At 33.7% G+C, this 12,193-nt stretch overlaps 1 protein-coding gene across 4 annotated transcripts in view; it reads left to right on the forward strand.

The window, feature by feature from the left end:
* The window catches only part of RB1CC1 (RB1 inducible coiled-coil 1), a 98,050-nt gene that overhangs the window by 24,642 nt on the left and 61,215 nt on the right, over window positions 1–12,193 (forward strand). For all 4 annotated transcript variants that reach the window (XM_072804636.1, XM_072804638.1, XM_072804639.1 and 1 more), the window contains 4 exons: window positions 1,394–1,508; window positions 2,582–2,703; window positions 3,950–4,076; window positions 4,250–4,420. In XM_072804636.1, the coding sequence (XP_072660737.1) occupies window positions 2,633–2,703; window positions 3,950–4,076; window positions 4,250–4,420 (369 nt within the window). In that variant the 5' untranslated portion in view covers window positions 1,394–1,508; window positions 2,582–2,632. The remainder of the gene's footprint in view (window positions 1–1,393; window positions 1,509–2,581; window positions 2,704–3,949; window positions 4,077–4,249; window positions 4,421–12,193) is intronic.

Genomic DNA, 12,193 nt, shown 5'->3' on the forward strand with positions numbered 1-12,193 from the left:
CCAAATCTAAAGTAGGTCTTTCTTGCTACCCAATCCTCTTTCTTTGCATTTATTGCAACTTATAGCATGTTTACTTTCTTCTTATTTCTTTTTCTTCAAGACTGTGATCTCTATCAGGGGAAAGATCATGTCTATTTTGTTCACTAAATACACAGTCCTGACACATAAGGGCAGTAAGTGTTTGTTCTGTTTGGATGAATGAATGATCTCTGCTGCCAATACTCCTTCCATTTGAGTCACCATACTTTTAGCTACCTAATCCTTCAGAAAACAGAAGAACTCCTTTTAACTTGTAAGATAAAGTGTACTCTTGGACTTGGAGGTGGTGGTGCAGTCCCACCCAAACATTGGAGAGTTGACAGAGGAAAAAGAGCCCAAGAAGGAGTGCTAAATTCTTATTCCCTGCCAAGTAGCAGGCTAATACATTGAATTTTTTTTCATACTTTTTCTCCCTTAATTCTCATAATATCCCTATAATGTAGGAAACTATATTAATTATCTTTTGCTGAGTAAGAAATGTTTTAGGTTACATTTTCTGGATATAGGTTGGCTGGGTCCTCTGCATTGAGGTCTCTCAGAAGATTGCAGTGAAAGGTGTTTGCCGGGACTGGAATCTTTTCTGGTGTTCAACCAAGGAGTGGTTTGCTTCCAAGCTCAGTGGTGGTTGTCAAGATTAAGTTCCTTGCAGCTTGTCAGACTCAGACTGTCAGCTTCCCACTGAGGCTAACTTAAGTTTCTCGCCACATGGGCTTCTCCATGGCAGCTTATTACTTCCATCAAAGCTGGCAAGGGAAGAAGTCAGCTGGCATGATGGAAGTTATAATCTTGAGTAGCAGTCATGTGACATGTCATTAACCTCAGAGACAGATCATGGGCTCTGCCCATACCAGTAGGGGTAGGAATTTCACTGGAATATGGATACCCAGAGGTGGAGGGGCTATTTTAGAGGTTGCCTGCTACAGGTACCATTTTGTATTCATTTTACAAAACAAGAAATCAAGACCATTAAGGAAGTTTCCCAGGATCATTTATGAGTAATGAGGCCAGAATTAAACCCTGTGGCAGTCAGACTACAGCCAGGCTCATTTTTGCCATTATATTTTAAATATATAAATATATAAATATATAATTCTGCACCTAAGAAATAGCTGCACAATTTGGCAGTTTTGGAGAGTTTTTTTAGATACTTTTGTGTCTTTTAATGGAGTGTTATAGGTCAAAGTTATGCTTTTATGGTTTTAGTGAATGTACAGATAGGAAGAGAGATTAATAGAAATTAGTCTTTCTATTATCTGAAGATGGGAATTTTTAAACAAAGAACAATAACCATATGTTGTTGCATACTGAATTATTTCTCTCTAGGATAATCCAGATTTTTTTTTTCCTTTTTCAGTTTACTGAGTTTAACCAGTAATGCCATTCAGTTGCCAACATCAAGCAAAGCAAACATAAACCAGTTTTAATCTGCTTCTTAAGAAAAGTGGTAGTCCTTTTCACAGTGCCTGACGGTAAGTCACAGTTCCTAAATTCATACGTTTTTCATATAACTCATTTAAAGAATAATTTTGGAAACTTTAATTTTAAGACTGTATTTATTTTTTTCTTTCTTCCCTGATTTTACTCTGAAGCTCACTGGAAAGAATATAAGGAAAGATATATTCTATTGTCTGTTAGTTTATTGTTTCTCATCACTTCCATTAATTTGGGAGATTTTTACCTCTAATGATAAAAAAATAAATTGCTAGATTTGAAACCTGCCCCTTCTTATAGATGAGGAAGTTTATTTTATTTTTCAAAGATTTATTAATTTTTTAGAGTATGTGTACACATGAGGAGTTAGGTGGGGGAAGGGCATAGACAGAGCTTGAGAGAATTTCAAGCATACACCCCACTGAGCATGGAGTCTGTCTCAAGCGTTAATCTCACAAACCTGAGATCATCACCTCAGCCAAAACGGAGAGTCAGCCACTCATCTGACTGAACCACCCAGGCACCCTGAGGAAGTTTATTTTATATATGAAGTTTTGACTTGTACAGCTTCTTAAACACACAGTTGTTTTAAATATTCTAATTTCTGGACCTGTCATTTTCAACTGTGCAACTAGATGATATAACTGTTAGGGTCACAGTTTTTATGGAGCATTTCTAACTCAGTGTGGAGGGAGACTTTAGATTAAGAGGCAGCTGTGGAAGAACTAACTCATTTCCCCTAACTTGCAAGTAGTGGCTGCTCTTACTTGCTATTAGTAAATTTAACCTTAAGACAGTTTCCTGTGATACAGAGAGAAGCAGGGAAGAACTTTGTGAGTTAGGAAGAATCTTTGATCAGATTAATTATTAATGTAGAAGGGTACATGAAGACAGTATGAAATATACACATAATTTTCTAATTGCTGACCTCTTCCTTAAATTTTTTTAATGTAGAACAGTTATGCTTTTCACTTATCTCACTTCTGTAAACAGAAAAACTATTGTTTTGTTGTTATTTATGTATTACAACTATGCCATGTCTTACATGAAGATATTTGTATTTGTAGTTGTGTTTGTAAAACTGACCATTTTTCTTGTCTGTTTCATTTAGTAACCAGATCAGAGTGTGAGGTAGACGCTCACAGAATTCAGAGAAATCATCATGAAGTTATATGTATTTCTGGTTAACACTGGAACTACCCTGACATTTGACACTGAACTTACAGTGCAAACGTAAGCTGTATTTCATTTAATCTCATCACTTTTGCATTTCTGTATGCAAAACGTTAAACTACTTTATTTGGGAAAAAAACTGTTTCTTTGTTAAATAAGAGTAGCAGTATCTTAAATCTCTATCTCAGCATAATATGTATATAGTTGTCATCTTTCACTAAAACGCTAAAAGTTAAAAATTCATAAAGTTGTGCTTTGTTCTGTTTGTGTGAATGTATTATTTGCAATAAACAAACAAACTGATTTCAAACTAAAACTATCAAATAGAAGTTTTCAAAGCTAATTGCTCTTCTAAATTTCCCAGGACCTTGCTAAGGAAGTTATTGCTAGCAATATAAAGCAGCATGTGTCCAGTCTCTTGTATTTTGGTGATTTGTTTTTATTCCCTTGTATGAATAAATTCAGTAGTATTTTTGTTTGTTGATGCAGGAAGAAAATCAGTTTAATATTTTTAACCAAGTTAGTAGGTTAGTAGGACTCATAATCTAATAATTCTCCAACTTTGCAGGGGATTCCAGTATTCAATCAATGAATGCCCATCCTCTTATATTTGTGAAAGGTGGGGAGAATTGTCAGGGGGAGGGAGGATATATTTTGAGGCCAAACAGCAGGAAGAAAATACTAACAACTATTCCTGCTTGTATTTTGGTAGTGGCCCTCATAGCAAAGACATGCTAGCAATACAGAATAAATAAATCTGACAGCGGAAATATTATAAGTATCTTGTGGAATTAATATTCTTAGCTTCAAAAATGGAATTTGAAATTATTTTTTTTAAGTTCTGGTTTTTTAAAATACAATTTTACCTGTAAAGAAATGATTTTCTGAAGGATAGGGAGAGGAAGTAATTTCATAGTTTATACTTAATGTAGTTTGTGTAATGTGATGTTGGGATTTTAACAGACATCTGTGTTCTGAGGATTTTAACAGACCTGATGCTAATTTGAGCATATTCCTTTGCTGTGTTATATAAAGAGCACAGAAATAAATATGTCTACTGCCTGTATTTTATAGACTCATATTTAGATGTGCCACATGCGTAATTTATTCACCTAAGATCAGCCAGTTGATTATGGAATCTGATTCCAGAAACAAGAAGTATATTTTAATACTGTTTTTGGGGAAATTTTTAGAGTGAAATTAATATCAAATATTTTTACACAGTGCTACTTTGATGATAAAAAAGTTTTCATTGGGAAGTTATGTATAACTGACTTTTTGCCTTCTACCCCAACCCCTTTTAAAGTGTGGCAGACCTCAAGCATGCCATTCATAGCAAATACAAGATTGCAATTCAGCATCAGGTGCTGGTGGTAAATGGAGGAGAATGCATGGCTGCAGATCGAAGAGTGTGCACCTACAGTGCTGGGACGGTATGTGTCCATGAACCCTTTTGCACAAACATGCTTCAACTCCACATTACATAGGGAACTGGGAACTCAACATTCAAAAGTAAGGTTTATCTGCTTCATATATTGAAGGGAGTGTGCATGTTCAGTGTTTATAACATTTTACTTCAGTTTCTTTTACTTTTTTATTTCTGTAGGACACAAATCCAATTTTTCTTTTTAACAAAGAAATGATCTTATGTGATCGTCCACCTGCTATTCCGAAAACTACCTTTTCAACAGAAAATGACATGGAAATAAAAGTTGAAGAGTCTCTTATGATGCCTGCAGTTTTTCACACAGTTGCTTCAAGGACACAACTTGCAGTGGTAAGATAAAAATAATTGTTTTTTGAAATTATTATGCTTACATCTAGTATAATTCAAAAAAAAAAGAAAATTAGTTACTTGACAAAATGATGTCTTATTCATATACTTGGTAATATTTTCATGAAGTATTAGCCTTTTTAAGGCATCGAATGGTCTAATAAATCAATAATTTCTAATAGCATTCAAATCTAAATAGCATAGGGAACAAAGGGATGGTTGTCACAGGGGACAGGAGTTAGGGGGATGGGTGAAGGAGAACGGCAGATATGGGCCTCCAGTTACAGAATGAATAAATGAGAATAAAAGATACAGCACAAAGAATATAGTCAGTAATACTGTAATAGAATTGTATGGTGACAGATGATAGCTACACTTGTGGTAAGCATAGCCTAAAGTATAGAGTTGTTGTATCACAAATCTTGTACACCTGAAACTAATATAACATTGTGCATCAACTCTACTCAGATAAATAAGTAGCTAGCAGAGTGGTCTGAATTACAGAGGAAGCATGCAAAACACAAAGTTGTGGGGGAAATATTTTGCTAGTTAATATGTCTGGTTTTTAAATTTTAGACTCCTACATTATTAGTTAATCCTGCATTTGCAAAGAGTTACAAGATCTTAGAGTGGAAAAGCTGTTTTAAATGTGATCAGGTTTTTTCTAAATGATGATACACAGTTAATGACTTCTGAACATTACTATAATCAATAAAATTACCTGTGTTAGAGTAGACTGAAACAAAGGGAGCTTACATAAATCTTAAAAATGTGATTCTTTAATTCAATATCTTTAATTCATATTCATATACTTAGGTCCTAGAGGAGAACAAAGTTTCTTTCCAACATATACCTCTTATATTGCTTTCTGCAGTGTCCATGGATTGTTTCATAGTCCTTTGGTTTTACTTTTTGAGTTACCCATACCTAATAATGTAATACTGGCTCTAAGTTATCATTAGTAAGACACATTTACTTTACTTTGAGATGAAAAAATGTTATCTTTTAGAACCTAATAACAGTATTTACCATTTATAAAAATAAGCAAATTAACAAAATAATTACATTGCTTTAAGTAAATCAGCAGTTTGTTTTAGTGTAGTATGTACATGTATGAAACTATCATTTTTTTCACATAGGATGCAACATAAAAAGAATAACCTCATCTTTCTAGAACATAAGCATCAGTCTAGAAATGTTTTTGTAATAGCAGAATTACTTTTTAAAAACAAATTCTGTAAACAAATGTATATAATACAGTCCTTTAGTTTTTTTACTGAAAAAACAAGAATATTGATGTTCAAATAAGCTATTTATACTTTAGCCTACACATTTGTATACCATTTAAAAAGTAATATTTTTTATTTGGGTGAAAATATAGGTAATACGTGCTAATAGAAAAATGTGATATTACCAAAAATTAAAGGATAATCAAATAGGATATGTAAATTTTTAAGTGATTAGAATGAAGTCAAAAGAACAAATAAAACTAGATTAAACAAAGGCATATCAAAATGTATTACAAAACTTTTAAGTTAAATAGATGAAATGAGAAAGAGGATTAATCTAGAAATAGTTCTAGCAATATCTAATGACACAATTTAAGTTAAAGACTTTAAAGGTTCTTGCAGGCAAAGATCAAGACAGAAATAGGAAACAGAGGGCATCAAGAGTAATACAGAGGAACAAGGAATGAATAATTTATTAATCTAACAAAACTCTAAAAAGGATGTAACAGAAACAATACTAAAAATAATTAGATTAATACAATCCAGTATGTCACTTGTTAATTAATGTAGCCAACTTCTTAGAAGAAGAAAAGTTTTATGAAGTGAAAAAAAAAAAAAAAAAACTATATCATCACAAGACATACAGTTAAAACAGTTTGCTAAAATATAAAAAGAGGGATGCCTGGGGAGTGGCTCAGCATTTGACCATCTGCCTTTGGCTTAGGGTGTGATCCTGGAGTCCCAGGATCAAATCCCACATTGGGCTCCCTGCACGAAGCTTCTTCCTCTGCCTATGTCTCTCATGAATAAATAAAGAAAATATTTTTTTTAAAAAGTATAAAAAGAAATGCATAGAACTGGTAGGTTAAATGTACCAAAATTTTAAATGGCAGTATTCATTTTTGATAAACTTGATGTTAAAGCATTAAACAGAACAAAGTTATAAATTTATAATAAAAGATTTAATTTGTGAGAAAAAGAAGTCAGATCTGTATTTGCCTACCAACACAGGCTAAATGGTAATAATTATAGGAAAACTTAATAAAACATAATTATGTACACCAGTATTCATAGCAGAATTATATCCTACAGCCAAATGGTATAAACAACCCCAAATGTCCATTGGTAGGTGAATTGATAAACAGAATGTGGTGTGTACATACAATGGGACATTATTTAACCTTGTCAGGAAGAACACTGATGTGAACTACAATATGGATGAACCTTGAGGACAAATACTGTGCAATCTCAATTATATAAGGTACCTAGAAGAGTCAGATTTATAGAGAAAGAAAATAGAAGAATACTCACTCAAGGCTGGGTGGTGAGGAGAGAGTTGAATTAATTGTGTATTGGATACAGTTTCACTTTGGGATGATGAAAAAATTCTGGAGATGGATGGTGGTAATGGTTGCACAGCAATAAGAATAACCTAATGCTTCTGATCATACACTTAAAAATGGGTTCAAACAATAATTTCCATGTATATTTATCATAATTTAAAATGAGAGATTTTTGATAATGTCTCTTTATGGGCTAGATTTAATATTTTATAACGTGAAAATACATAATATATTCATTTCTTTTTTACAGATAATACCAGGAGAGTATTAAAAGAGTAATATATTAGCAAAAAGGGTATATTATAAGAATGGGTGGCTCAATACTTGGAAATGTATTAATATAATTAGTTGCCTCAATCATGAATATTTATAGGAGAAAACCTAGTCATATTAATATTATCCAGAAGAAGCATATGTTAAAATTTAGCAGCTATTCTTAATAAGTAACATTACTCTACAAGGAAACAAAATAAAATACAGAATTGACCAAATAGAAAAGATAATCAGCTTTCAAATCAACAAAACGTTAGAGCCATTTTTGCATCAATCAGAATCCTGTCTACTCAGTATTCTTTGGAACTTCTAAAAAACGTACTGAAATAAAATGAAAGTGAAGTGAGTGGCAAAATTAATGGAAAAGAAGTGAAAAACATCCATTTTAGATGATGATACGGTTGTATATTTGGAATATCATGAGGATTTAATAAAGAGCTATCAGAAATAATTTTGGTAAGGTGGTTGGACATGTGATAAATATATAAACATTCACATTTCTCCATACTGGAGCTTGCTTTGGAATGGAAATGGAAAATATATTACAATCTAAGTATTAACAAGAAATATATAAAATTCTGTTCAAAAACATAAGTTATAAGCCAATGAAAAAACATATTCTTAAACTATGAAACAGTGTAGGGGTTCCTTAAAATTAGAAATAGAACTGCTGTGTGACCGGCAATTGTATTACTAGGTATTTATCCAAAGGATACAAATGTAGTGATTTGAAGGGGCACATGCACCCCAGTGTTTATAGCAGCAAGGTCCACAATAGCCAAACTATGGAAAGAGCCCATATGTACATCAACAGATGAATAGATAAAGATGTGTATGTGCATACATATATAGTTACATAAAATGGAGTATTACTCGGCCATGAAAAAGAATGAAATCTTGCTATTTGAAATGACATGGATGGAACTAGAGGGTATTATTATGCTAATACTATATGACAAATACTATATGACAAATATATAAGACAAAAATATAAGACAAATACTATATGAATTTCACTCATGTAGAATTTAAGGAAAAACAGATAAACATAGAGGAAGGGAAGGAAAAATAAGACGAAAATTGAGAGGGAGGCAAACCGTAAGATTAAGATGCTGAACTCTAGGAAACGGGGTTGCTGGACGGGGTAGGGAGTGGGGTAATTGGCATTAAGGCGGCACTTGAAGTAATGTTGTCCACTGGATGTTATATGCAACTGGTGAATCACTAAATTTTACCTCTAAACCTAATAATAAGATTCTTAATATATTCTTAATTTTCACAGTCGTAATCTTAATATATTCATGAACTTAATGAATTGCATTTAAAGTTGCCATGAAAAGCATCGGCATGGGGGAAAAAGGAATTTTTGCTTTGGAGATTGAGGAGGAACTTTGAGTTTTTTTGTTTAGTTTGTTTTAGATAAAATGGACTTTAAGTTTATGGGGAAGTAAAAAAAGTTTACAGGGAAGCATCAGTGTTCAGGAATAGTTAAGAAAGTTAAGAAAAAGAAGAATGGAAGGTAGAGGGGTTAATATTCTTCAGATTTTAAAACATAGGGAAAGGCTACAATAATCAAAACAGTGATCATGTCAGACAGTGCATTTTATGAGGAATTAGAGGCCCTGTAGCAGTGGCAGGAGTCTGGTCTTCTAAAGTCACATTGCCAAAGTTCACATTTGGTCACCCCAATTGTGGTATGTGACCTTGGTTTCAGATATCATCATTAGAGAAATTAATAATTTTTATTTAGTGAGATATATACATATTAGAAAATGTACAAATCATAATTGTACATTTATTTGTGGCACATTTTCACAAAGTGAAATTCTAAAATATGTTATCACCCTAGAAGCCCTACTTAATGCTTTCTCCCATTCTTTCTCCCATCATCCCTCTTCCATAAAATCAACCAATATCCTGACTTTAAAACCATGAATTAGTTTGCCTCTTTAGAACTTTGAATAGATGGAATCATAGTTTGTTTTCTTTTGTATCTGGCCTCTTTTATTTAACATTATGTTCCTGAGATTCATTCATGGAATTGCATGAATTAACGGTTTACATTCATCGCAGCATGGTTTCTGTGTATGAATATGCCATGGTTCACTTAACTATGTTGATAGATGTTTCTGGTTATAGACTATTGTGGGTAAAGCTGCTGTGAATATCTTTGCAGTTGTTTAGTGCACCTTTTGAATTCTGTTGGGTATGCCTCTTCTTAACTTTACATGCTGCTAATGTTTGAAGTGGTTATATCTGTTTATATTCCCATCAGTGTATGATTGTTCTACTTGCTCAACAAACCCACTGATACTTGGTTTTCTTGGTGCTTTTAATTGTATTCATTCTGATCTGTGTGTACTTGTAGGCCATTGTAACTTAGTTTATATATATATTTTTTTAATTTTTATTTATTTACTTATGATAGTCACAGAGAGAGAGAGAGGCACAGAGACACAGGCAGAGGGAGAAGCAGGCTCCATGCATCGGGAGCCTGATATGGGATTCGATCCCGGGTCTCCAGGATCGCGCCCTGGGCCAAAGGCAGGCGCCAAACCGCTGCGCCACCCAGGGATCCCAACTTAGTTTATATTAATAAGGATGAGCAGGTTTCCACTTATGAGACTTTGCATATACTTTTTGTGAAGTTATTCTTCTAGTTTCTTATTCTTTATTGAGTTGCTAATCCTTTTGTAAGTGATTTTAATTGCCTTTATATAATCTTTATAAAGCCATGTGCTTAAATGTTAAAATTATCTCCTGCCTTTCTGTTGCCTTTTCATTCAACTAATGATGTCTTGTGATGAGTTAAAATTCATTATACACATTTTTTTTCCACATTATACTTGAAGATTTATTTCTCTCAGTAATTGACACAATAAATAGGTGGAAAGTCAATAGAGATATAGAAAATGTAATCAGTATTATAAATCAATTTGATCTCGTTGCTGTTTAGAGAAAAGAATACCTGTTCAAGTACACATGGAGTGTCATCAAGGTAGACATATGCTGCCATAAAAAAATTAAGTAGATAATTGGAATCGTATAGAATTTTCGGATCACAATGGAAATTAGAAATTAAAAACAGAAAGATATCTTAAAATTCCCAAATATGTAGAAAATAAACAATATACTTTTTAATTATCAAAAGCCAAAGTAGAAATCATAAGGGAAATTTGAAAATATAATGAAGTAAATGGAAATTAACAAATACATAAAAATCGGTGGGATGTAGATCTCTATCTAATCTCATAATATATGATACTGTGCCATAACCAAATGTGTATATTCCATGACTGTAAATCGTAATATCCAGGGTAATATCCGATGGGGGTGGCAGGGGACCCGTATCCCCACCCAGCAGTAACAAGGAGGTGTTTTCATTTACCACCAGGTGTCAGAGACACAGGGTTAGGAACTTGAATTTCTACTCCACTCTGGCCACAATGACTCCCTTTTCCCTCTCCTGGAGTGATGAGAGAGGGTTCCTAAACACAGGATTTGAATGAGATTCAGAGTCTCTTACCATTAAAAAACAAATGGTGCTGGAGAAATTGGACATTCATAGGACAAAAAAAATGAAGATTGCCTTATTTCATGCCTTGCAAAATTAACTCAAAATGGATTATATATTTAAATGTAAAGTTACAAAACTTTTAGAAGATAACATAGAAAATTTTTGGGACCTAGGGCTTGGTCAGGAGTTCTTAGATATGACACCAAAAGCACAATCCATAAAAGAAATAGTCAATAAATTGGAATTCAAAAACAAAAAATCTTTTCTCTGCAAAAATAAATATTTTTGACCTTGTCAAGAAGATAAAATAAGCTACAGATGGGAAAATATTTGCAAACTACATATTACAGAAAGGACTAGTATTTAGATTATACAGTTGACTCTTGAACAACATGGGGGTTAGGGGTGCCAACATCTCACACAGTAGGAAATCCGTGTATAGTTTTGACTTCCCCAAAACTTAACCAATAGCCTACTATTGGCTGGAGGAAGCCTTACTGTTCACATAAACAGTAGCTCAACACAATTTGCATGTCATAGTTATTATATACTGTATTCTACAATAAAGTAAGTTAGAGAAAAGAAAATGTTATTAAGAAAATAATAAGGAAGAAAAATACATTTACAGTGCTATAACTATAAAAAAAATCCACATAAAAATGGGCCTGTGCACTTCAAACCCACGTTGTTCAAGGGTCAACTGTATTTATCTATTTTTTTTTATTGGAATTCAATTTGCCAACATACAGCATAACATCCAGTGCTCATCCCGCCAAGTGCCCCCCTGAGTGCCCATCACCCAGTCACCCCCACCCCCCACGCACCTCCCCTTCCACTACCCCTTGTTCATTTCCCAGAGTTAGGTATCTCTCATGTTTTGTCACCATCACTGATATTTTCACTCATTTTTTCTCCTTTCCCTTTATTCCCTTTCACTAATTTTTATATTCCCCAAATGAACGGGACCATATATTGTTTGTCCTTTTACGATTGACTTACTTCACTCTGCATAATACCCTCCAGGTCCGTCCACAGAAAGGAAATGGTGGGTATTTGTCGTTTCTAATGGGTGAGTAATATTCCATTCTATACATACACCATGTCTTCTTTATCCATTCATCTTTTGATGGACACCGAGGCTCCTTCCACAGTTTGGCTATTGTGGATATTGCTGCTAGAAACATTGGGGTGCAGGTGTCCCGGCGTTTCACTGCATCTGTATCTTTGGGGTAAATCCCCACCAGTGCAATTGCTGGGTCCTAGGGCAGATCTGTTTCTAACTCTTTGAGGAACCTCCAGACAGTCTTCCAGAGTGGTTGTATCAGTTCACATTTGCACCAACAGTGCAAGAGGGTTCCCCTTTCTCCATATTATCTCCAACATTTGTTGTTTCCTGCCTTGTTAATGTTCCGCA

The sequence above is a fragment of the Canis lupus genome, chromosome 28, assembly GCF_048164855.1.
Source record: "Canis lupus baileyi chromosome 28, mCanLup2.hap1, whole genome shotgun sequence".
In the NCBI taxonomy this organism is placed as follows: Eukaryota; Metazoa; Chordata; class Mammalia; order Carnivora; family Canidae; genus Canis; species Canis lupus.